The sequence below is a fragment of the Fukomys damarensis genome, unplaced genomic scaffold, assembly GCF_012274545.1.
Source record: "Fukomys damarensis isolate Sample0158 unplaced genomic scaffold, DMR_v1.0_HiC HiC_scaffold_11, whole genome shotgun sequence".
NCBI classification, from domain to species: domain Eukaryota; kingdom Metazoa; phylum Chordata; class Mammalia; order Rodentia; family Bathyergidae; genus Fukomys; species Fukomys damarensis.
Genome location: NW_022900923.1, coordinates 9,912,479 through 9,939,964, shown reverse-complemented (window position 1 = coordinate 9,939,964; position 27,486 = coordinate 9,912,479). Strand labels below are relative to the sequence as shown.

At 37.2% G+C, this 27,486-nt stretch overlaps 2 protein-coding genes across 22 annotated transcripts in view; one reads left to right on the top strand and one right to left on the bottom strand.

Moving 5' to 3' along the window:
- Positions 1-27,258, bottom strand: part of Sdccag8 (SHH signaling and ciliogenesis regulator SDCCAG8) — a 200,243-nt gene extending 172,985 nt beyond the window's left edge. For 6 of the 15 annotated variants that reach the window (XR_002025980.2, XR_783991.2, XM_010642586.2 and 3 more), the window contains exons 1-7: positions 27,066-27,258; positions 15,811-15,963; positions 14,539-14,624; positions 11,327-11,440; positions 8,071-8,196; positions 3,433-3,567; positions 1,953-2,017 (exon numbers count right to left, since the gene is read on the bottom strand). Coding sequence is in view for 5 of the 15 variants with exons in the window: in XM_010642586.2 (XP_010640888.1) it covers positions 1,953-2,017; positions 3,433-3,567; positions 8,071-8,196; positions 11,327-11,440; positions 14,539-14,624; positions 15,811-15,963; positions 27,066-27,168 (782 nt within the window). In the remaining 10 variants the exon portion in view is untranslated. The other 9 variants (XR_002025982.2, XR_004516620.1, XR_004516614.1 and 6 more) reach the window with 9 other exon arrangements.
- The window catches only part of Cep170 (centrosomal protein 170), a 106,366-nt gene continuing 106,086 nt past the window's right edge, over positions 27,207-27,486 (top strand). For all 7 annotated transcript variants that reach the window (XM_010642596.3, XM_010642594.2, XM_033762053.1 and 4 more), the window contains exon 1: positions 27,207-27,456. The gene's annotated coding sequence lies outside the window, so the exon portion shown is untranslated. The remainder of the gene's footprint in view (positions 27,457-27,486) is intronic.

Genomic DNA, 27,486 nt, shown 5'->3' with positions numbered 1-27,486 from the left:
TTTTTCTCCAAATTGACTTTTTTAGAATTCAGTGACCAATATATGGGTTGCATTTTCCTCCTTCACACTAATGCTTTCCTAAAGTCAACTTGAGCCACTGAGCTTTTCTGCCTAGATGCCCCTTTTCTACTATAAGTTTGTGTATACACACACACACACACACACACACACACACATTTTTTCAAGACAGGGTCTTGTTATGTCACCCGGGCTAGCCTTGAACTTGCAATTCTCCCACCACAGCCAGCCTCTGAGTAGCTGGGATTACAGGTGTGTGTCTCCATGTCTGGTTCCTATTGTATAATTTTTAAAAAACAAACTCCCTACCCCAAAAAGGAGACAATACTAAAACTTATTAAGCCATGGAACGTAGCTACTTTATGTCACTCTGTCTACTCTTTGTTTTCAACTTTTCTATGCTCGTAAGACTACAACTATTTTAACTTACTCCGAAAGCCACAAAACCAAACACTTGGCTGTCAGACACTTTTAAACTCCTGGTGTTTTGGGGGCTTTTTAACAACACAGGGCAGATGGAAAAGACCTTCAGACAATCTAAGGGTTAACAAAAGCTAATAATCTAATGATGGTCTAAAGTGTGTGGGGAGGCTGTTTTTACCCTGACTCCAAGATAGCATCTCTAACATAGTTAAGTTTTCTTTGCAGTATCATGTAGACAAAGTCTGACTTTCAAAGGCTCTATAAAAAGAAATTTGGAAGCACATTCCAAAGCCTAAGTGTCCCATTATTAATTTCTTTCAGGTTCAGGCTCAAAACACATAAGCAGATTTAGTTTACTAGAAATAGCAAAAAAGAAAAATTAAAAGAAATAGCTACCTTATAGCCAGAGTTTCTGAATAGTAATTTTATTACTTTCTTTAAGAAAATGCTTATTTAATTTTAAATCATACTCAAAAACAAGGAAAGAAACAGAAGAATGTGGAGAACAAAGTCTAATTCATTGCAAGTTGATATTTTAATGTATTAAAGATGCATAATTGAATTCTGAATGAGATTTAATAAGTCACATTCTCATAAGTATAATGACCTAGAAATATATTACTTCAAAAACTGAATGAGGTAACAATAGATATTAAAATCAAAGGTAAAAAAGCAAGAAAGCAAAAATTAGACTATTTTTTAAATGTTAGGCTTCTTAACCAAAAGTAAAGCTCTACAGAAACCCTAAAACTCATCAGAGTAAGCTATGAAAGGCATAAGGACTTCAAAGTAAATGAATAATAGATACAGTGACAGCCATGAGTTCTGGTTCTTTGTATTGCTCTAGTCATGTCTGATTAGTGTATGGGTTAGAAGAATTTAAATCTTGTTTCAGTTTAGACTTATTAAAATAAAATTCCAAAAAACACTTTAAATTTTATTTGACTTGAAAATACTTTATGACCAGTATCTTAAAATCCTCTTTAAAAAATTAATACCCAATGTCATTTTCTAGTCATCATACATAAATCATTAACCTAAAATAGTAAGTTTTATTGGGATCTGTAACATAAAGGCTACAAAAAGGTATGTGAACATTCATCATATATGTACATTCAAATTCATCATGTATATAAATATTTAAAGTATTATAAATACACAAAGAATACAGAGAAAAAAGGTTTGCTATTCCAAAACTAGATTTTTATTTTCACTATTTTAACTACAAAAGCAAAATCATAAGTATAGCTAGTAATCCTTATTTCTGAGAACATACAAGTATAAGTGAAGGAATAGATTTTACAATTTAGCTCACAGAAATGAGATTTAGAAAAGGATTCACAATTTTATGCTTTTCAACCGTCAATAATCTGAAGAAAATTTTATGTTGCACATAAAATGCTATCAAGTAATTCTAATATTGAGTAATACTGGGAGTTCCTCAAATTTTCAAGTATCTTTTAAGACCATTATGCTTTTGCTGTGGCTATAAATAGATGATTTCATTTTACCTCAAAAATGTCAGTTGAGAATCAAGGATTTCACTTTTTGCCTCATATGTAAGTTTTAGCCTCTCCTGTAAAACAGAAAAAAAAGACCAGTTTATTTATGTGCTGTGTTTTATTAGCAAATTTTAATTATTAATATTAAATTCATTAAATATTAGTATTAAACTCAATAGTAAACTTTTTTCCTTTTTACTAACAAATGTTTTCTCTTAGGAAACACAATCTCACCCCCAATTTGCTATTTTTACTGGGTAAATACCTATTACAACTACTGAGTCATAAAAAGGTCATTACTGACAAATGTTTTTCTGTCAAAATTGCATACATTGAGTCTTAACCTTGAAAGTGTGACTCCAGGGAAAACCAGTTGTAACCTATTAGGTCCACAAAGGCAAAGTTCAAATCCCTCATTGTGCCTGCAGCATGTTTGACACAATAAATATGTGCTGAATAAGTAATAAAAAGTAGTTATAAATTACATCACGGTACACCAAAATAGTATACTATCTACTAGCCTCTGGTCTTCATTTGTTCTTTTATTTAACCAACGTGTATTGGGTATCTAAGTTGAGGGAGCCCCAAAGCTCAAGAAGCTTATATTTTAGGAAGAAACAGAAAGATGAGAGGAACAATTTCAATTATATATAACTGCTCCAGTGAGCTATGCAGAAAATAAAATAGAATCAGAGAGGCAAGAGCTCCTAATTCAGCTAAAACAAAATGTATAAGACATCACAAAGGAAATGATAAGACTGGAAGGATAATTTCCAATTCAGTAAAAGCCATAGAAGCTAAAAGAGAACACACTATATCTCTGGATGGTTTGTAGATCAGTGTTACCAGAATGTGAAATGAGAGAAATAGGTAAGGTTGGGCTGTGAGAATAAAAATACATAGTGAGATTTTAACTTACATGACACATGTAGTCAAGTTCTTACCAGATTGAATCTTAAATCAGAAGTATAGAGAAAGAGAAACCAGAAAAGAAGTCATTGTATGTGAACAAAAACAAACAGGCAGTAAGCATCCAAAAGAAAGGAGTACAGAGGTATTTAAGATCAAAACTGACTGAATTTTATGATTACTGAATTTGACAGAGAAAAAGACACTAAAAAATAATACTAGATTCTGATTTGAACAATCAAGTTCATGTTGGAGCTAAAGATTATTTCTGATCAATAAAAGAAGATAAAAGGAAATCATAAAAATATTCAATTTAAAAGAAGACAGAAAAAGAAGGGAAACCACTAAGAATGATAAAATGATTTGGATTGAGAATGTTCATCAAAGGGCTCATCCGCTAAGAGGTAAGATGTTTGGAAGAGGATTGTAAAAACATTTTGAATATATTTAATGCACATGGACTGTACATTTAAAATAGCTAAAGTAGCAAATTTTATGCTGCATATATTTTACCATGATAAAAAGGTACAAAATGGAAAAATAAAAAGCAGATGTACAAGAAAAGTACCCAAATACTCACCAGCTCTAGCTTCCATTTTCCAGCCTCACCAGCACCTCTTTGAGTATCTCCGTCACCATGGGAAAATGGTCTCTTTACAGCTTCACCCACCCTAGAATCTTCACCTGTTGCAACCCAAGAATTCTGCATGTTCCCCTGAAATAAAATGTGCCAGTAACTGCAGTTGGCATTAGGCTTTAAATAAACATGCATATTTTACAAGTGGAATACTGTTTCTCACTCATATTCAATGGGGGAAAATATGCTTTTAAATTACAAGTCAAGAACCCTTTCATGTTTTCAGTTTATTAGGCTCATATTCTACACTAGATGTTACAGAGTTAAATTCTGACAGGTATAGGCAATAATCCCAATGTGAATGAAGAGCAATGGATGTCACTAATTTCGACAAATGGAATGATCCCTTACTCCTCCAAAGACAAGGCAGAGTGACAAAGGGGAAATAGCTCATGGCTGTGGAAAAAGCAAAAGCAACAGGGACAACCACGGCTCTTTCTATCCTTTATATAGTATCCTGACTTCTTAGGCCATGTGGCACTCATATCCTTAATCCTAGTGTCCTTGAGCCTAGCACTGCACCATGAATGAGTCACACACTCTAGATTTAGTCACCTCAGAAAAAACCCCACCTACAACTACATGAGGCTTTAGGGGGCACCTAGACACAAGCCATAACAGTGGTAAACTGCATTCCTCCATAGGAGTAGTATGAGATTCTATTCCATATTCTTCTCCAAGTTTTAGTGCAAACATGTATACAGCAGTTGCTGTTTTCACAAACTGTGCCAACAGCTTCCCAGATAAAAATAAACAAGACCAATCTCAGTCAAGAGGGGTTTACCTTCTGAGGGAAATAAACACCAAAGTAGATAATTTTGATTTAATAGGTAATAAGTTTTGATTTAACAAGTTCTAGGCCAGAAATGTAATGTATATTAGGGACTATGTCAGAAAAGAGAAGGGATATTAAACAAACAGAAACTTAAAGGTTTTCAGGAGTAGTTATAGGCCTGGCATGATATCTAGATGGGAGAGCTATTGCAGAAGAGAGGGAAGACTGCATACACCTGAGAAAAGTCACAGATGGGAAAGAGCATGGTGCCGCAGATAGGAGGGTTCACAGGAAATTCACCTATTACTACAGCAACTGTACAAGATGACGGAAGTCAGAAGATAAATCTAGAGAATCAAATTAAGGGTCTCGGGAAGAGTATAGTATGCTATGCTAATGTGCTTGTACTTGATTGTGTAGGTGGGGCCAATTCTCCCAAGATGTTATTACATTCAAAGTTGCTTTTGAGCTCAATGAAGGAGAAGGTTCTAGTTTACTGTAGAGAAATAAGAGAAAGTTTACAGACCAATCTGACTTAGGATATAAAATATTATATAAAATATATAAAATATCATCTTGTGGAAAGAAATGCTAGTCTGATGGACATTTTATTCTTTCACAGATAGTTTTTTTGAAAAATTAAAATGACATTTAATGAAGTTACCAAAAACTATATGTAGTAAATCCTGAAGTTCATTAAAAACTTCACATTTCTTAGTTGAAGGGAGTATTAGTAGTGGAAGGATAGCAAACATAGAAAGGCATAGCTTAAAAATTTTCTCCTTAGAAAAAAAAGTCCAAGTGAATGAGTATACATGTCAAAATTTCTAATAAGTAGCTTCTTTTAATATCATTTTCTGAACTCTAGAGAAAGCTTTCCCGGAAAAGTATTTTCCCAGAAAAGTGTTGAAAATGAAAATAGAAATGAAATATAGTTTGAATAGTTTGTTTTTAAAAAATCATCTGGAAGCTGGAGGTAAATGCCTGTACTCCCACCTACTTGGGAGGCTCACATAGGAGGATTGAAAGTTTGAGACCAGCCCAGGCAATTTAACAAGATCCTTTCTCAAAGTAAATATAAATAAATTAAAAGGTGCCAGAGGTGTGGCAGTGGTAGCCATGTATACAGCCATGTGTCTAGCATGTGTACAGCCTTGGGTTCAATTCCCTAATACCATGAAAAAAAAATCATCTGTTTGCTTCTTCAACTTCATAAAGTAGGCCAAAAGCTAACAGTCTTGTTGGGTAACCTCCAAGGCCAGGGCTAAAAGTGAGACAGACCAAAAAGGACAGTCTTCTCTAGTCTATGCAAATGAAAATTGTTTCATTCAATATTGATGACCTTTTCCTATCTATGCAGAAAGGCAACATAATTTGAGGTCAGGTAAATGGATTTGGGGAGTCAGACAGTATTGAATTAAGTCTTTGCTTGGGCATTTTGTAGCTCTGTGACATCAGACGTATTTAACCACTGTATATTTTAGTTTTATTTTCCTCTGAAAATACAAATAATAGTATCTGCTTTATGTGTCTACTGTGAAACTGAAATCACATAAAGTGTTTGATACAGTGCATGGCACATTTAGCCATGTAGTTACCGATAAACATAGTTATTACTATATAACTATTTCAGTTATTTTTCTAAAGATTATGAAACACTGAAAAAAAATCAATACTCAAGTCAGCAATAGTGTTGGCAAATTCTATCATCAACATTTTAATTCACTCATTAAAAATGTCTCTTTCCCAGGGAAAGGAAGATCATATGTCTGTATCTCTTTATATTTAAGGAATTCTAGAAATTTTGTTCATGTTAAAATTCCTCATACCACATCCTGCCGACACTGCTGAAATGGCTCAATTTATGCACAGGAATAAAAAGTAGGAGTAACAATTCTCTAACAATAAGTAACACAGAAGAAATAGCATTAAAACCCACACCACAGTCACTGGACACATCTGCAACGATCATATCACTATCTGTACTACATTTTAGTTCATGTGGATGTTGACAGAAAGTGTACAAAACCTCTCTGTAACCTTGAGTGTTCTATGGTTATGACTGCAGTTTCCCTCAGCACATTACCTTTGCTCATCTGCCAGGCATGTGCTGTTACCCTCATTTCCTTCCCTTTCTGAATTACTCATTTCTTTTGCTCTCCGATTCACTGGTCTGCCTAATTTCCTTCCTTTCTTCACTTCCCCTTCTTCTACTTCTTTGCCATTGTATAAATATTGAAGATTGTGAATAATGGATTGTGTAAGTGACTACATATTTTGAAGACTATATTTTCTTAATGAGCAACTTCTAGGTAACTTTCATTTTAAAAATATTTATGGTGCTATCTTCTTCAATTACCATTAAAACAATAAGAAGGGAAAATTTAAAACCACTAATAATAATTATACAAATTTTCAGAAATAGTTAAGTATTTAGGGAAAAACAGCTGGTTACAAACTTAAATGTATTTGCAGAAAAATAAACTAAAATACCAATCAGCCTACTTTGCTTTTAAGAGTTAACACAGATATTTCTCAAAAGCAAATTCTAACACATATAACAACTAGAAATAAAATAACTTAGAAGTAAAAAAACTCTTCAAAATCAAAATGAGAAGATACTTAAGTAAAACATCAAGGCTGGTTTACTAAAATGACTAAATCAAAACCACCAAAGTCAATACAAAGTGAAGCTGCAATAGCAAAGTGTTAAAACTTCCCTATGGCCAGGCACAGTGGCAGATACTTGTAATCTCAGCTACTAGTAAGGCTGTGTGAGGCTGAGGCAGAAGGATCAGAGGTTTAAGGCCAGCCTTGCCAACTGAATGAGGCCTTTCAAAAAAAAAAAGGGGGGTGAAAATGTAACAGCATTTCCTGGGTTTAATCTCTAGTACCTCAAACAAAACAAAACAAAAAACTTCCCCATGGAAAGCTGAAGTTGTCACAAAAAGGAGAACATCTGTGATTAACTCTATCCTACAACAAAATAGTGACAAACACTATCTAAAAGCATCTTTGAACAGTCATAAGAAGACATTAAATTTAAACACTTTAAATATCATAACAAGAATGTTGTGCCACAGAAATATAGAGATTATGTGTTCCACTGGTCTTCAAATTATAGGAAACTGATACTAGAATCACTTGGACAACTTGATAAAAATTCATATTCCTATGACCAACCAGACCAACTGAATCAGACTCTCAGGGCATGAAGTCCAGGAATCTATGCTCTTAATCTATGCTGATAGAGGTCAATATTCTCAAATTAGTAATAAAGGAGGTTCAGCCATGCGAAGCCCTACAAAACCATTTGTTATATTCTAGTCCCCAGTACTACAATACTAACAAACAAAACTATTTGGTGAACACTGGTTGCTTATTTACAATGGTTAAGATTAACATTTTGATCTGTGGACCCTTGGTACAACGATCTTTCTGTTATATCATATTGCTAACTAGACCTATTAGATTTTAGAGTTCACAAAACATTTAGAGAAATCCAACAGAGATCTAAAGTAAGGTTCTGAAAACTTTCTAGATCGAGCAAAGTTTTTCCTATATAACACACTGCCTGCTTTCAGATCCATTCTTTCCACGTGGAAAAAACATCACTGTTAAGCCTAGAGAAGAAACTGGAGTAAATATTAGGCATCACTACATGATTTCACTTGAGAATACATTCCACCACAGTGAATTCTAATTTTTGAATCATCAAGCAAACACAAGCATCATACTTGGCCAAATATCAAAGAGACAATCTAGAGTTCAGAAGGCTTAGAATTTATGACTTTAAAAATGCTCACTGATACATCCTGAATGGTTTGTTCCCTCATTGTCTCCTCTTGTATCTGAGATTTCAGCTCTTGCTGGGGTCTTTCATTTTCAACCACAACTACTTGTACCCTATTTTTCATTCCAGATAGTTCCTCCTGTAAAAATCAGAAACCAAGTATATTAAGCATTTTTAAACAATGTTTTTATTTATGATTACTGGAGGATTCACCAAGATATGAAGTATAGAAAATATCCTCTTGATCAATTTCCTAAAGTATTATAATTATTTTTAGACAAGAAAGGCAACCTAAACTTTACTAGTAAACAAAGAGAAGGTTGAGTGTAGAAAAATTGAGAGCCTGCTGATGGCTATATCACCAGTATGTTTAGTTTCTGACAATTTTTTTCCAAGGGATTGAGGTTCAAGGAAAGACCTTAATTAAAAATTATCTAAGAGGGCCAGGGATTTAGCTCAGTGGTTCAGTGGCCTGCCTTGCAAACGCAAGGACCTGAGTTCAATCCCCAGTACCAAAAAAAAAAAAAAAAATTATCTAAGAGATCTTTAACAAGGTAGACTGCTGAAAAGCCTAAAAGTAGGATAAAATGCATTATTACTAATAACAAAATGTCAAGAACTTGTGAGGACTATGAAGATAAAGACTGTGAGATAAAGATATAGATCCAACAATTATCTTTGAATTTGGAGCCAGATAGAGGTGAATGGTGAGTAAAGCAATTTAGTGTTCTAAAATAGAAAAACTTTGAGAAGACAGCCCAAGGGACCCCAACTGAGAAGGGCTGCCTAGGGAATTGGATTCCCAAGATTTGCATCATAGCATTCAGCCACCCAGGTACTCAGAAGCCTCTAAATGCCTGATACAAGAAGGTCTGACTACTGTTCCAAATGGTGGTGGATCTTGGCATCATCTATATGATGCTGATTCTATAGGGATACTGAATGCAAGAGTTGTGGGATTGAGGAAGTTTCCACCTAGATTTATGAAGAAGGCCAAGGATGCCAGACAATGTGCCCTGAGAGCCCAGTGCATGAAGCTATAATTATGAAGCTGAAGAAGGCCACAGACAGTGAGGGTTTCGAAACACCACAAAAGAGAGATTGTGAGGGTTAAAATCAGCAATGCCTCGGAGGTGGTGTAATCCAAGCCATTTGGAGTCTACATTGTGCCACAATTTGCCTTGGGTGCTGGACACAGAGCTACAGGATTTAATGTTTGTCCTGCTGGGTTTGGGTCTTGCTTTGTCGCCATTCCTTTCTATCTCCTGATTTCTCCCCTTTAGAATGGGAATATTTACTTTGTGCCACTGTATGTTAGTAGTGTTTAATTTTCTTTTTTATTTTACAGGGCTCACAGGTAAGAGTTTGCTTTGAGTCTCAGAGAAGACTCTGGACTTGGACTTTTCAGCAGTGCCAATACAGACTTTGGCAACTCTTAGAGATATACTAATCTATTTTGCATAAAAAGATGGACATGAGTCTTTCCAGGCCCAGAAGTGGAATGTTATAGTTTAGATAAGGAATGTCCCTCAAAGGTCTCATGTGCTCAGAGGTTGGGTTTTTGGAAGTGACTGGATCATGTGAGCACTCTACTCATCACTCAATTAACACATTTACAATAGTGCTGTAATTCATATGTCCTCCTGCCGGGCAGCTCTAAACCACTGGTGGTACATGCATGCCTATTCCATCAGGAGGCATAGGTCCCATTGGGTGGTACAAATTTCTCAACAGGAAAATCATGTATGTACCACTGATGATACCAAGCTGCCCAATGGGACAGTTGTGCATGGATCACCAATGGCTCAAACCAGCAGGAACAGATTAATGCACTGACAAATTCAGAGCTGAATGTGCCATTAAGAGGTGGGGTCTCATTTGAAGAGGTAGGTCACTGGGAGTGGGACCCGGAAGGGTTTATCTTCTTTCCAGATCTTCCCTTTACTCTGTGCTTCCTAGCTGCCATGATGTGAGCAGCTTTTCTATCTGGCCTTTCTACTATGCTGTTTCTGTGTTTGAGCCTGCCAATCATGGACTGAAACTCCTAAAACTATGAGCTAAAAATAAACCTCTCAACCTTTAATTTTGGGGTATGAGATATTGTGTCTCAGTGATGAAAAAAGTGACTCAGACAACATCATATTTTCTATTATGCTGCTACAGTACTCACAGGTAATAGTTTTGCATTCCCAGCTGGATGATAAGTTAATTCTACTTCATGTATTTTAAGTTTTATCTATAGTATCTTACAGATTAATAGATTCTTATTAATGGAATAACTATGAGGATGTTATTTTAGCTTTTTTGGTAATCCCAGAAAACCTATATATTAATGATTGCATCTTCTAAGAACAAACAGAAAATTAAGCATTAGTATCAGTAATTCCCTTACAAAATCAAGATAATGAAATATCTAAGGGCTCTTTAAAATATATATTGGCCTTATACCTTTGGAGACCACCCACTCAAAATGTTAAAAATACAATGCATGATACAAAAGATACCAGTAATTCCCATAAAATATTGCATAATTCAATCCTTTGCAGCAAAACAGACACCTCCTATATATATATATATATATATATATATCACTCATTTTACCTATGGGCTAAGGAGGAAAAGATAAAAGGAAGAAAGAATACAATAAAGCAAAACAAAAACTAAAACTCTAACATTGGGAAAGCACAAAGGTTCTGACTGGCATTAATAACATTAGTAAACTACACAGAGTCAAGCAATATTAACTTCCAGTGCCACGAGTTATATGTGATGCATTTGCTTTTGAGATCATTATTAATAATACCCATGACTCATTCTTTTCCTAAGTCAAAGTAAATGTTTTAATAATGACAATGGAAACAGATTTAGTCTACTAGCTCAGAATCCCTGATTGTTGTACCACAGCTTCAATAGGTTGACAAGTGTGGGAAAATGATTGGTATTCATATTTGAAAGCATTTGCCATCTGCTAGGCTATGATAAATGGAGTGGAAAGAAAAAATTCTGAAATACGAGAGGATGTTACAAAATTATGAGACATAGTAATGGACTGCCTAGAAATTGAACAATCTGAAAGTGCACGGTCAAGAATATCATTCCCATATCTGATAAGCTTCTGTAACACATAAATCTTTCAATAATATTAGAATGACAACTGTCAAGGGATTGCTATAAACATGAAGACTATTAATAGCAAATTTTAATTTATGGTATAATTAATATAATCATAAGTTTAAATTTATTTAGGAGTAAACTAATGAGAAACTTACCTTGTAGAACTTGACTTCTGCCTCTAAGTGATGAATGTATTGAGATTGATCATTCATGATAGGAACAAGGTTGTGCACAGTAGGCATGTTGTTTTCCTCATATTCTGAAGACCTCTAAGGCACAAAAGCCAAATTAAGCATGTTTCGATTTACAAAGTAATTGCTACACTCAATAGAACAGTGATGTGCTATAAACATAGAATATTTCACAATGTAGCCAACAGTTTTATTTCTCTATTCTGTAAATTTCACAGATATATAAGATCCGGGGATATGAATATCATTTTTAAAGACAGAAAGTGAGGGGCCAGGGATTTAGCTCAGTGGTGCTGCTGCCTGCCTCACAAGCACAAGAACACAAGTTCGATCCCCAGTACCACCTCCCCCTCAAAAAAGACGGAAAGTGAGAAGAGTTATAAAAAGCCCATGGCAAATGCTGAAGTGGCATAACTGGCTTGGAATGAACAGCCTATGTGATGTCCCATTAGTAACTCTGAGATACAAATAGCCATCTCTAAGAAACTGCCACAGAAGAGGGCTGCTAGCTGAAACTACTAGCTGAAATAGTTGAAACTTTTCAGTTCACTGCAAAAGAGATTCAAGCGTTTGATGCCAAATGTGTGTCAATGACATACTATTCCATCTCAAAGCATTCATTGGAAAAATATGCTTTGCTTTTTGTTTTGTTTTTGACACTAGTAGTCAAGAAGTTTTGAAGGCATATTGTTCTGGAGCCCAGAATTGGCAACAGTAGAGCCCTAAAGCAGAGACATTCATAACTTAGTGACTAACAGCACTGAGGATCCCAATGAAGAGATTCCAGAAAAAGTTCTAAAGCTACTCAGCTCTGCAGCATGGTTGGGAATTACTTTCAATGTAAACCTTTCTTATCTTATAATGATTGTGAAATGATTCATAAAATTATGTATTATACCAACACATTTGTAAGAGAAAATGAGAAAAAAGGGAAAAATGGGAGTAATCGAGTTAAACCTAGAGAAAACATTGAGACAAGACAGTTTCTGTTTCTTAATCATTCTGTTTCTCAGTCCAGTAGAAATTATAAACAGTAAATATTAGCTCTATGGCAAAGTAACATTTTTTGCTTTTTTGGTATGTTTCAGAAATTTAAAAACCAACGTAACTTTATTTTTAAAAATTAATTATTTTTTGCAGTGCTTGTGATCAAACTGAGGCCCATACATACTAGGAAAGAACTCTACCACTGAGCTATAACCCCAGCATCAGTGTAACTTTAATTAAATGAATCACTTGTGCTGAGTAGAAAGCAATTAATTGTAATAATTTCACAGTAGAAGAAATGAGTCCAGAAGGTAGACAAAGACAGTCAGTCCTCCATGTCTATGGGTTCTACATCCATAGTTTCAATCAATTATGGACCAAAACGTTTGGAAAAAGCTATGGACAGACTTTTGTTTTCTTTTTTGATCATCATTCCCTAAGCAATATAATATAACAACTATTTACATATTATGTATCATAAATAATCTAGAGGTGATTTAAAGTATATGGGAAGATATGCACAGGCTATATGCAAATATTGTGGCCTTTTACATAAGGGGCTTGAGCACTGGGGCTTCTGGAACAAATTCCCATGGATACTGAGGGATAACTGTGTTATTATGCATACAATGGGGAAAGCCAATGTGAAATATAAGGATGTAAGAGTTAATACTGTGTGGAAAATGTTCACAAATAATTGGCACATACTTTGGTATATTTTGAATGGTTTATTATCATTTGGATAGTCACATATTAAAATAATAAGTAATAATGCCCAGATACATTTTCCATCTGAAAAATGACTCAATTTCACTCTCAATACACCCACATCTTTCCTATATCTCTTACTGGTTATAAATGTACATTTTAAAGGTACAATATTTAACAGCTACTTATTATTGGTATGATATAATTATTGCATGTGGCCTATACACACTTAGAATCTAAGCTCCATTCTTTTATGTATCTTCATACAAATAAGCTTGTGCCTTTGTACAGTGCTCTTAACATCATATGTGTACTAAATGAATTCTCCTGATGGAAGCCTTCTGATTCAATAAGTTCCATAATATCACTGTTCAGTTTTATCCTTAAGGAGTTAATAAGTATGTCTGCAAATTCAACAGGCAGTTGTCACCTAGCAGACTTGAAGGCACTCCACCCTTAGTGTGCTTAAGAGCATTCTATAAACCAGATGTCAACAGTAATAAATTCACTGAATGATGCAATATTTTATTCAAATTATACTCTGTATTTGTTATTATATTGAAGATGTCATTTTTTGTGCTTTTCTATAAAGTAGGAATTAAGCACAGAAGTATGGGGCAGGCTGGAGAGAAGTGCTAATATAGAGTACCATTAAGACATTTCAACTGTGAATAAAGCAAAGTGACAGGTCTTCAGCTTCCAGTATGTAGATTTTGTATTTCACTATCACACACATTGATTTTGCTGCTCTACATATTTGTGTCACACCTCACAGGTTTCTAAAGAATTGTAAGTATTTATCTTACTTTATTGCAAAAGCCCTGTGAGAGAGGTCCAAGTCCTACAAAGCACATGAATAGGCCCTATTTACACTCAGGACCCAGTCTATTATTTTGAATTAGTCCAGCATTCTATCTTTCACATCTATCCCAGTCTTTAGCATATAAAATGCTTTAATCAGGAATACACTGTGTCAAAGCAATAAAAACCTACCTCAGAAGAAATAGAATACACTATTTTATAACTACATATTTTAACATGAAGAATAGTATCACATATCCTAGTCTGACATTCAGAATAAAAATGTATTGTGGGGAGAGCACTAAAATAGCTGAGTAACTTCTAAAAATGACTAAATATAGAAATGATCGCTAAAAATCGAAATTACTGGGCTAGGAAATGTAGCTCAGCATTTGCCTACGTGCACAAGGTTCTAGGTTCAATCCCAGCACCATAAATAAATATTACTTACTATTATGCTTTTAAATGTATTGTGCTCTTTCTATATTTTCAACAATTGTGAAATAAATTAAACTGTTCTCTTTCTGACGTTTTTCAAAGAAATAATGAATGAAAAGTCAAATTAAAAACGTATTTCTTCTTCAGTCAAAATCATCACTAATGACTTCTACTATTACATGTTCTAAATCGTCTTCAACATGCACTACAAAACACACTTAGAAAACTAATGCTTTACTTACCAAAGGGGACATTTTTCGTCTTCTTGATGGAGATATCTCACTTTCCTTACTTGTTTGTTGGCATAACAAAGCTCTCAGCTGATTAACTGCACAGCAAAAGCAAATGTGGTTATTAACTTTGATTGAGATGCATGGTTTATGCTATAATTCAGTCCTGAAATTTCCCTAAAGGCCCCTATATCAGCGGCTTAGTCCCCAGACTGGCACTACTGGGAGGTGGTAGAACCTGTAAGACATATGGCCTGGTGAGAGGTTTTCCAGTTACCATGGGTGTTGAGGTTAGGGTAAAGTTTCAGCTTGTTTGGCTTTGGGATCTTCCCCGGGAATTGGTGCAGCACACTTCTAGATGCGTCTGCTTGGGAAAGAGGCCCGGTGCGTCTGTATCTGTTCCCTCCTGTTTTCAGCTCTGTTTCCCAGACCCCATGATCTAAATAGCTTTGCTCTCTTGTGTCCTCCCACCAAGATGTCTCTGAGCCCACTGATCATGGACTGAAACCACAAGCAAATTAAGCCTCTCTTCTTTTAAGTTGGAGGTGTTGGGATTTATGTTTCAGCCACCAGAAAACTTAGTAATATAAAAGGATATCCCTGAAGGGAAGAATAAGACCCTCGCCCCTTCCTCTTTCACTGTTTCACTTCCTGGCCACTAGGCAAGTGGGTTTTGCCCTAGTAGTACTTCCACCACAATGTGCTGTCTCACCAGAAGTCCAAAGCAAAGGGCCAGTGAGTCAGGAAATGAGATCTTCAAAAGTGAGCCTACATAAACCTTTTCCAAGCGTATCTATGTTGGACATTTGTTATAGTGATGGAAAAGTGAGGAGGATAGTTTATCTTCACCCATCCTACAGCTATGTAGCAAATATTGCTTAAACTTCTATTAGGCATCAAGACTTGACTGGGGGCTGGGTGTGGTGGCGCACGCCTATAATCCCAGCACTCGGGAGGCTGAGGCAGGAGGATCGCTGTGAGAGACCAGCCTGGGCTACATAGTGAGTTCTGGGTCAGTCTCAACTACCTAGTGAGACCCTGTCTCAAACAACAACAACAACAACAACAACAACGACAACAAAAGCCTACCCTCTAAGAACTAAGAATTAGCTAGGGGTGATGGAGCACACTTGTAATCCCAGCACGCTGTGAGGCTAAGAAAGGAGAATCACAAGTTGGAGTCCAGCTCAGGCAAGTCAGGAATTTAGTGAGAGCTGTCTCAAAACAAACCAAAAAAAAAAAGCTATCCTAAAAAATAAGGGGAGGACTGACACTTGTACTCACCGGCGTGGCTATAGTGCAGTTCGTGCCAGGCTGCCTCAGTGTCCTCTTTTCCTACATTGGTACTAACAGAAGGATCCGGTGCTTCTTCTCCAACAGTCTCATCTCCTTCTCCCAAGGCACAGTTTAGTTGGTGAATGCTTCTACTGGCCCGCTCTGCAACAGAAATCTGATGAAACTCAGAGCCAGTAAATATGAGCAATCACACGGACACTTGCTCAAGAAGGCAGTTTTGAGAGGAGAATCTGCTGTTTCTGGCACTTTGTGCATAAAAGTAGTTCTTGCTGGGGACTGTGCCAGAAGAATGGAGAGGAGACTAAGCTCAACAGTAAGAAGTCAGGACTGGGGACTTAGCTCAGTGGTTCCACCCCCTGCCTCGTAAGCACAAGGTCCTCAGTTTGATCCCTGGTACCAACAAACAAACAGTAAGAAGTTAGATATGATGATATTTAAGGTTCTTGTCACTGCAATTCTTGATTTCCTCTTTTTTTTTTTTTTCTTCTTTTTTTAATGCTTGGGATAGAACCCAGGAACTCACACATGCTCTACCACTGAGCACCACCACAAAATGGATTGAAAGGCAGAACTACTGCCCTCAGGCAATAACCAACCTGGGGATTTGCTCTCCTTCCCCTCAATGCCTAAGTGTCCTCTACCCTGTCTGGAGACACGGGAGTGGGTAGGCAAAACCAGCATGAGGGACTCAGTCCTGTTACTACTGGCCCAGGGAAGCCTCCTCGTTCTCCCTGAGGACAGGATACCCCTGCCCCATCAGGAGACACTGAAATGCCTGGCCTAATTTTGATCAAGATTTGAACAGCTGAAGTGCTCATAGTGGCAAACTCTATTGTACAGGCTTCCTTATCCACTGTTGGCTGACAATACTTTATGTATAGATTCCTGATTAGTAAAACTGATCGTTACTAAAGTTGAGGCTCAAACTAACCAGCACACATATATGAAACATGATTCAAAAATACAATGTTTAAATTTTTAAAAATGTATAGTAAAAGAAGACACACTGCCATTGATTTCCCTTCAAAGTACTCCACCTTGCTTGGAACACACTTATTCCACGGTTATTGCCACTTCCTGAAACAGATCCAGGTGTCTTCTTCGGTTTGTTTGTTGTTTGTTCATTTATTTATTGGTACCGGGGATAGAACTCAGGCCCTTGCGCTTGTGAAGCAGGTGGTTGAACCAATGAGCCAAAACTCTGGCCGTCTTTGGTATCCTTAGATGCGCTGTTGTCCATTGACGTCCTGAACTGATTCAAAATGTTTACCTTTCATGGCCACTTTGACTTTGAAAAGAGCCAGAAGTCACACTGTGCTGCATCCAGAGAATAAGGTGGATAAAGGCATACCATGTTTCTACAAGCCTGTCATTCTACTGGATAAAAGGTGCAGAAAGTAGCTATTAAGGTTCTTATGCTTTCACTGTCTTCCAGCACTATGAACTGTTGCCCCTCTGCCACTCTGCCTCAGAGCCAGCCAATTATGGACCTGAAACCTCTAGGAGCTGTGAGCCAAATAAACCTTTCTCCCTTTAACTTTGGGTGTTAGATTTTGTCTCAGCAAGGAGACAAAAGTACTAAGACAAGGTCTAAAGACTAAAAGGAAGGATTTTTGTTTGTTTCTTTGTTTTATTTTGTTTACTTCCCTCTTTTTATGGGGGATTGAACACAGGGCTTTCGCAATGAGCTACATTTCTAGACCTTTTAAAATAATATTTTTATTTTGAGACAAGGTCTTGTTAAGTTGCCCAGGCTGGGTGCAAACTTGCGATCCTTCTTCCTCAGCCTCCCAGACACTGGAATTTCAGGTTAAAATGAAGTATTTTAAAGTATACTGCTGTGATAGTTCATTTAAAATGGCCTCAAGGACTTCACCTTACTTCCTTGTGTCCTCCTAGTTTGATAATGATTAATTTGCATTAACCAACATGAAGGAGTGGAAGATACGTCATGTAAGACCTAGGCCTCAGCTAGTCAAACTTCCTAAAGAGCTTGTGAAGAAGTCACAGGAAGAGAAGAGGCCTTGAGGCTACATAGAGAAGAAAGTGGTCCCTTACCTCCTCCACTCTCTCCGTTCCCACCCCAATAGTCCTGTGCAGCCTCCAGATGGTTCCTGTGCCAGGGGCCATTTAAGTGCAAGAAAAAGACTTGATTCATTACCCATCATATATGGAAACATACTTATAAATATACATTTTATAGGACCTTCAAAAACAGATTCCATTTTTCTCCAAGGTCATTAATTTCAAAATTCAGAAAAGATGGGAAAAGCATCTTAATAGAAAAAAAAATACTCCATGCTACAAGATATTTAATATATTTTCTTTACTTACAACAATTCATTTTCTACCTTGATTAAAGTAAAGAGACTAGGTCTTTCAAGTCTGAGTTAAACAATGAAATTCTATTATTTGAGTATAGAAGAAATCCAATGAATTTATTACTACATTTTTCTCTGAACCAAGTCTATTTCCACACAGATCTTTCTCTGATACAAACTGAGTGTAAATTACTAACCAAGCCTGTCTCCTCTTACTCATCATAAGTGTAAGGAAGTCCAAATAAAATGCATTCCTGCTCTTGGCAATATAAAGAACAGCAATAGTTTTTCAATAACTCAGCATTTTCTAAAGAGATTTGTCAATGGAAAAGGAAAATCAAAGTGTTAGATGGTAAGCAATTTAGTTCTCAGAGCTTTTGATTTATGCTCTTAAATCTATGAAGAAACCACTTGCCTTTACTGCATCCATTAGAAAGGAAACAGGGTTTGATTAACATTAAAAGTGAACTCCTCAAAGCTACCAAATGACTTTACCTCCAAGACAATGGATGATTATTTATTTATACCTAGTTTGACTAAAAGCTAACAAGCTATATTAGGAAAAGAAATCTAAAATAAAAAATTGAAATGTTGAAAAAAATCCCTATAGGTTGAGTTCTTTCATCAGATTACAAGATAGGGTTTTAAGAGCCATTTTAGGCCCTTTTATAATATTCTTGCTTAATCTTTCAGAATTCTTAAAGTATATTAGATACCTTGTAACATAGAGTATTTTTTTCTTTTAAGTTGCAGTAAGGAAATAATAGTATGTGAATAATGAGATACTGAACTCAACAAACTATCCCAAAGAATAGTGATACACAAGGCTTTGGTTTTTGTTCTGTTTTGTTTTTTTGTTCTAGTAACTGACTCAGTCACTAGAGTTAGAGAAGAAGAGAAGGAATTTGTAAGAACCATATCCTAAACCTAAGATCAAGGAGGTAAATGACATTTTAAAGTCATTTCAATACAACATTTCAAAACAGGCTGTTTTTCAAATATATACACAGCACCATAATTACATACTAGGACAAAGGGTTAGACCTGAGGAATAACAACATCCAGAAGATTCCAGACAGATGAAATCCCATCACTCTTCAGCGGGAGCCATTGCAACTGAAGCTCACATCATCCTTATTAAGAACACTACTCCCCAGATGCACTTAGCTGCTGCTTACGCTTTAGACAGGAGTTCCAGTTATCATTTCCTATCCTACTGTTAATGCAAGACAGCTCAATCTACACAAGAGATAGAATGCTCATTTCCTCTTTTCTCCTCAGAGGACAGTAGGGTATTTCAGAATGATGCATCTTGACGTCATCTTTCCAGTATCAACTGCAGGCTGATTGTAAACTCAATTATGAATATGAATACAAACAGGACTTCTGAGTCCTAAAGATCCCATGAATATAATGCAAGTAAATAACATGCTAGTCCACTATCCAAACATTAATCTGTATAAAGGGCAGTTAAAACGATTTTGAGCTGATGACTGCTGACAAATTTCTCTCTTACTCATTTTCTCAGCCCCATTTTCCTGCACCCTATGTTCTAACTCCCAGCTCACTGTTGAGCTTCTCTTCATCAAGATGTTTCTGAAGAATATGCAAGTATGTCTCCATCTAGACAGGATATAATGGTTTGGATTTCAAATGTCTCTCAAAATGCTACGTGTTGAAAGCTTGATCCCCAAAGTTGCAGCATTCTGAAATGCAGTGCAGAGGGGTGATGGATCATGATGAGCACTCTAACCTCATCCATGGAAGAATCCAAGCTACGAAGGCTTTAGGAGATGGGCCTAGTTCGAGGAAGTTGGTCACTGGAGGCTCCCTCTGAAGGATATGTCTTGTCCTTGGCCCCAGCTCTCTGGCTCTGCTTCCTAGCTGCCAAGGGTTGAGCAGCCTCTTTCATCACAAGCTCCCACCCCCACGGTGCTCTGTCTCACCACAGGCCCATAACAATGGAGGCAGATGATCACTGACAAATCTCGGAAATTGTGAGTCCAAATAAACCTTTCTTCCTTTGTTATTCTCAGGTACTTCATCACACAATGGAAAGCCAATTAACACAAAAGATCAGCAACTACATACATATTGTGAATTATTAATTTCGACATTCTCCATCTGTCCTGGGAGATGTGAAAGAGAACTGCCTTACTGCCAGGGAGAGGGAACCACCCCATGAAGCACCCAGCTGTCTCTGAGAAAACGTGCAATGAGCCATTCCATAGGCTGAGATACTAGATACACTGTAAAAGTTCCTGACACAAGCTCTGACTAGAGTAGACAAGCAGAAAAATGAAACCAGGGAAAAATAAGAGAAACATGGGTCTGTCCACAGGACTGCCATGTAGCCTAGTTCAGAAGATTGTTGTCACAGTTTACTAAGAGACTGACAGGTAGAAAAAAGCAGCACATCCAAAGACAGACAAAGCCAGCTCTGTAAACAGCAAGTATACTAGTAAGATTAAAAGCACAGTATGGAAATAAAAAAAGAAATCTCAAAGAAAATACTATCTTAAGATTCTAATAACTGAAAATGTGCTAAAGTGGCTGGTACCAGGAGTAACAGATAATCTGAAGGAGGATGTAAGCATCTTTAAGAAAGCAGGGTCTAAAAGATCATTAATGATGTATGGGTATTGGAAAATTAAAGAGATTGAGAATGTATTCATTCTGAGGGATATACCTGGCATTTCTTTGGCACCAACTGAGAGAACTTATGAACCTGTCAGTTCCATTGATAAAGAAGCAACTCTAGCTACCCTGGCAGAAGAATATGGCCAAAATCACCAGCCAATATAATATGTAGCTATAATTACTTTCAAATATGATTCTTGTGGAGAAAGGGCTATAAGCAAAGCCTTGCTGCCTCTAGATCATGGTTTCGACACTTTGGTGCTGTTGACATTTTGGACCTGATAATTCTTTGTTGTAAAGAGCTAGATAATGCATGTTTGGCAGTACTGGCTTCTCACTAGATGCTGCTAGCATCTCCCTCCACATCCAGTTGTGACAATCAAAAATATTCCCAGACACAATTAAATGTTTGTTTGGCAAAAAAAACTCATCCTTGGTTGAGATAAATAAAACAGGAGAGAGCCCAGTCTTAAAAAGATCTTTTCCACCACCCTTACCACATTATTGTATTGTAACTTCGCCTGTCTTTGGAAAAAATGGGTAGGACAGTGAGCAGACTGTCATTGAGAACTCAGAATTCATATTTAGCTTAATTTTGTTTCATGGCCTAAAGCACAAGGCAATATTTGTCCTAAGGCCATTCCTTTAAATATTGGGTTTTTGATGAAGTTGCATCAAAATCAAGGTTGTCTTGGCAAATGCATAAATACTTCAAGATACCTTCTCTATAGTTGGTCTCTGTAAAGAGTAATTACTAAGTAAACTAACATAAACTGGGGATGCAATTGAAATGTAAGTCTTTCAGCATTCCAAAAGAGAATATAATTAATCTCAGTATTTTGTACCTTTTCCACTCAAGGACATTTGAAAGTGCCCTTACAATTTCATATCACTGAACCATAGTTTTGAAACTTGTTAAACATTCTTCTGGCATCAATCATTTTTTTTTTTTTTTTGCTTATTTTACCTTACTAATAGTGGGAAAAGTTTGCACCATTGTATTTTTATTCTAGCAAAAGAAAATGATAAAAGTTAAAACTACTAAAAAAAAAAAGCCATGAGACTATATGAACAAAAAGAATACATATAAAATACACTTGACCAGTAAAATCATAAAATCTGATACATATATATGTACATACATCTATACATATGTAAATGTAACTAATATCCAGAAAACATTTGGGAAAAAAAGAGAAAAATTGTTTAATGAGTAAATCAGAGAAAAAGAATTTTCATTTAAGTTGTACGCATTTTCTTAAGTCTGTCAAAGATACAGATGATATCACTGCTGCTTAATCCTCCGGCCAAAAGCTAAGATTAACACAGCCATTCTACATATGTGACCCCTTTTCTGGCAGGAGCCAAGCATTTTTGCAGGATCTGGAAATAGGTGCCAATCAGATTCAAGTACCACAGAGAACATCAACATTATCTCTGGTTTTCTCGAACTAGAACGATTTACAAAAAAAGGGCCTTCCTCAGATATACCCTCTTACTTTCACCTAGTCCAACTCCTTACTCTTATTTTCCAAAGGCGGAAACAGCCTTTATAATTTACATAGTCCAACTGAGTGGTGATGGACTGGACACACATTAGCAATTCAAGGGTCAGATAGTGGTGCCCAGAGGAAGAACTAGGCCTTTGGGTGTGTTGTGCTTGACTTTCTTGGAGAAAGGAAAGGAGGAAGGAAGAAGAAAAAGAAAAGGGTTGGGGGGAAGGAAGAAAGACACTGCTTTTAGAAAAAATAAGCTTCACCTTTCCCTTGTGCCTTCTGCTCACCCTGTTCCACATTTTGTCATCTGATTGGCTCCTAAAAACAATGTTTCTCTGCATTCACTCCAAACTTCTCATTTTACAAATGAGGAAACAGAAATCCAAGAACAGTTTATTAACTTGCCTAAGGTCACACATATGGTTATAAGCAAAGCTAAGTTCAATGACCTGGCTCTTAGCTGTACATTGTGTTTTTTGACTCCACTATACTCTTCCTCCAAATCCCAGAAGGTGTCTAGAGGCTGAGACATCAAAGTCTTCAAAGAAAACTGGAGAACTAGCATACAAAATGCATAGAGAAAAGAAGTTACATGTTTGGTTATACTATTTTGGTTTTTTGAATTATGAAGTTTATTGGTACTTTTTTTTTATGTCTATCTGGGCAAAAGTGGCTTGAAACTACCAGAATAGGTCAGTGATGTGTATAGGTGTTGCTGATAAGATTACATCTATTCCGGGGCTGGGGATTTAGCTCAGTGGTTCTCTCACCTGCCTTGCAAGCACAAGGTCCTAAATTTGATCCCTGGTATACACACCAAAAAAAAGATTATATGTATTCCCAACACTATAGCAAAGATGAGACATTATTTTGTCATTAAGGTTAGGATACTTCATTTTTAGAGCTGTCTGTCCTTTCTAAAAAAATATCACATCTTTGTACTCAAGTGTGCAGAAACTTAAAGCAGACTGAGTTGCCCATTATTTTGGCTTTTCTCATCCTTTTTGGCTACAAACTACTTTATACTTCATGGCCTAATACAATGATGCATTGAATTTAAATTATAGGAGGGGAATTATTTACTAACGTCCCCACCTATAAATATGTTCTCAGCCATCCTGTGATTTTGAATTATTGCCTATACAGTAAATGAAACACCTAACCATACTTCCAGAAGACTGTACAAATTGCCTCTGATTTTAGATTAAATTCTGTGGCTCCCAGATCACCTTAGACAATGTCCATTATTTTGCTACACTGAAACATTTTGTATTATTTACTATGAGAGGAGCCCCCCAACCCCAGGCAGGGTCTTACTATGTGGTTCAGTCTACACTTGAATTTGTTATTTAGCCCAGGCTGGCCTTGAACCCACAGTAATCTTCTTGCCTCAGCCTCCCAAGTACTGGGATTGCAAGCCTGTGCCACCATACCCAGCTAGAAATTCTATTATAGATCTGCCCGGCAATGAAAGTCTTCCAACTTTTCTGCCAGAACTCTCATTTTGAAGAAGAATCATTAAAACTCTCCAATTTCTTTCAGAGTGGGCACAGGAGACCCAAAGCAAGAGATATCTGGGAACACATACTCTATTTTAATGAGGGGAGTATTGGCCAATTCTAGAATTGCAAAGTAAGCCAATTAAAATCTTTAAATAATAAGCAAAAAAGGAGGGCTCTTTGAAGGGATCACACTGTGCACACATCTGAAAAGTATAAGGGAAAGGATAAGAGATGAGTGTGGACTCTGCAAATGAGGCTTCCTGTTTTCAAGATTGCTCCAGCACAATCTGAGTCCAGAAGAATCAAGGATTCCACTCAGGCTTTGGGTAAAAAAAAGTAAACTGTGAACACTGACTGTGCTTTTCATATTTTCAATTCAAATTTTTAATATACTACAATAGTTTCAAAAAGTTATACTTAAAATGAATAAAAGTGGAAATGTTATAAAATCTAGAGGTAGTAATTTGTGGAAAATTATGAGGGCCTTTTGCATTTGCATGTATCTCTTCCTGGCTGAACAAAAATAAGGGATATTAGTAATGATTACATGTACAGATATAAGATTAATTAGTCAGGTAAGCTCATTTATTAGCTTTCCACTAGGTATGAATGAGGCAAGATATTCTAATAACACAATTCTTAAATTATTAGGCAAAATCATAGAAATAACAAAGTTCCACATATAAAATAACTCCAGAACATTTTGATTATTTAAAAGCATACAATTTTACTTTAAAAGAAAGTATCCTTCCTAAAAGTAGTTTATATTTGCAAATTTATATTTATATTTGCAAAGTAAAGAACTTCTGATTGTACTAAAGTTCAAAGTTAATTCTCAAAGCTGTATCATAAACCAATATTTAAAGATTAAAAAAACTTATTTTGAAATGTGTTGTTAAATGAAAATTCTTCATTTTCTAATTACTGAAAGCTATACCAGTGGTATTAACCATGTTATTATAACAGTAGTTTGAAATAAACCCCCTAATTGTATCAAAATACCTAACTTGAAAAATTCCCAGTGGTAACATATAGGCTTAAAACAAAGTAAAAAGAGAAAAAGCGTTAAAAGAAACATAATGGAAAACAGAAAATTTTTAACAACTTAAAAAAAAAAGTAAAATTACTTCTGTTGTTGGGCACAATTTTCTTGATTCCAAATGAAAAGTTAGAAGTGGTTTCTTCTATATCTAACAGCTGCTGAAAGCTCTAAGCTGATGAAGGTACTAAGACGGTTCCTTTAACTTTAATTTTGTAGCCTGAGTGCAAAACATGTTGACAGTTTCTAACAATACTGATAGATGGAAAATAAATAACTATCAATTCTAGAGTCACAAGATAACTTCTTCCTAAAAAACCCCTTTATTTTAGTTCAAGTACCACATATAAACAGCAGCTAATGTTTAATGAGTGCTTATGTGCCAAGCACCGATCATCATCTTTATTTTTTAACACAGTGATCTGCAATTACTCTATTGTCTTTCTCCCTCCCTAATCTAGAAACTCCACGGAGACAGGGACTTTATCTTGTTCCTATTGCATCCCCAGCACATAGTATGCCTAACAAAGAGTAGGCACAAAAATATTTTTGAATAATTTAGCACTCTAAATTTTTATATATTTTTACTGTTCCTCATAACCTAGAGGAATTTTTTAATGCAACAGAATAACAAATAGTGTATGGCATAGAGTAGTATAAGAATTTTTTAGTAAAGCTTTTCTTTTAGTTTATATGTACATATACTCCGTATAAAATATTTCTTACTATGGGTAACAATTTTTTAAGAAGTCTGAAAATCGCTGCTTTATGTGGATTATTTCATTTGCTCCTCATAATTCCACTATAGATAGGTGGTATCATAACTTCTATTATAATAATTTTCTAGGGATTATATTTGTTACCCAACAGAGTCATCTGCAAGTATGGACATCACCTCTGCACACTCATAGGTACTGTAATAAGAAAACCCGAATTAACTAAAAAGATTTAGGCTTTGAAGGTAAACGTGCCTGAATTTAATACCTGGCTCTGCTACACACCAGCTGTGCAGGCTTTGGCCTATTTTACACTTGGCCATATATAAAATAAGACTACTACATAATATTGTTGTAAGTTTTACATGATTTACTGCACTCAAGCAGCAAACTACTGTGATTCAAATAACAATTGATGTTTTCCCCTTGTCTTTAAATCGCCTTCAATTCGCGGCACTGTAATTTGTGTAAAAGAACTGTGAATTCATCAGATTAAAAGGCAAAGTATGGAAAGGGGACTAAAGTGGCATAGAGCCCTCCACGAGTTTCCGGTGGCACTAGTTAAGAGAGATGCTAAGTTAAGATTAGGGCACCTTGTTGAGTTAGGAAACTATTAAAAGAATCAAAGGAAACAGCTTTGCTTAACCGTGAAGAAAATTTTCATTCTCAAAAATCAGTGCCACATCCATCTTCTTCCTCCGTAGCCTGTCTACAGCCCAAGTGAGGGCATTTGATCTGCTCCCGCCCACTAAGGTACCAAAGCGCTAGGCACCTCGGTTTGGAGCAACTCACCCCGGAGACTCCGTTGATATTGCCCCAGAATCTCCTCCAGGGTAGAGTGCCCTGGGGACTTCGCCATGCACAGACTCTGGGCCTAGAGGTGGGACCTACGTGGGGATATGTCCCCTCCGAGGACGGGGCTAGCACTGAGGGGACGCCCGCCGCTTCCTGCCGCTGCTGTCACTGGGGAGCCTGGAACTCCGGACCGGGCGCTGGAGGACTCTTCCTACCTTGTGGCCCTCCCTGTGCAGGTCGGGAGTTGTAGTTCAAAATCGCATGGTGTGCAGCCTCGGACCTTCTAGCTACACTACAGTTCCCAGAAGGGATTTGATTGAGCGGTTTGGCGGCCAAAGCCTGTTGCCAAGAGACTGTGTTGGAAGCTCCGCCCTTTCCCTCTAGCCCGGCCCTGCTGAGTCCTGCCTTCTTCCCATCCTTGCGTTGTTTGGACCACCCAACTAACCGAAAGGGCTCACTGAAGGACTTGACGCTTCAAAATGTGCTCGTATGTAGTTAACCCCCGAAGCTCTTGAAGGAAGCAAGTAATAAACTCTAAACCTTAGTTGCGAATCTGTGTAAACGGTGAAGTAAATTCTCAAGGAAAGAAGCGCTAAATCTTCCAAACAGCCCTTCTCTGTGAAGGGGGCCGACACTACAACTCCTAGCACGCCCAGCAACCCCACCTCGGCTTGGAGTTGGCGCATTGCCCGCTGGGAACTGTAGTGCACGTTGGTTGCAGTCCCGACTCTTACCAGGGTCCCCTTCATTGTTCCAGCGGGTCTTTAGGGGGCACGCCTGCGCATTGGGCAGCTGGGAAATCGTGTGGGTGAGACCCTCCGCACAAGTCCGTTTCATTGTCTGGGGCTGGCGCCTGCGCAGTAAGAGATCGTCGGGCCAGGCGGGAGGAGGGGACAGGGCCGGGCTCCTCGCCCTTTCCCCAAGCGCCTGCGCATTAGGCGGCGGCTCTCTGCCGTTACCGCTATGTGCGGGGCGTGTGTGGAATAACGTTATTGCCCAGCGGAGCTGAGGGGCCCGTAGCTCGGACGTGGAGGCGGCGGCGGGGTGGGGGAAGACTGCGTGCTAAAGATTCACGGGACGCGCGGCGCCCCGCCTCCCACGTCCGGTCCCTCTCCACGGTGAGGGGTAAGTGATGCGCCGGGCTGCTAGCTGCGG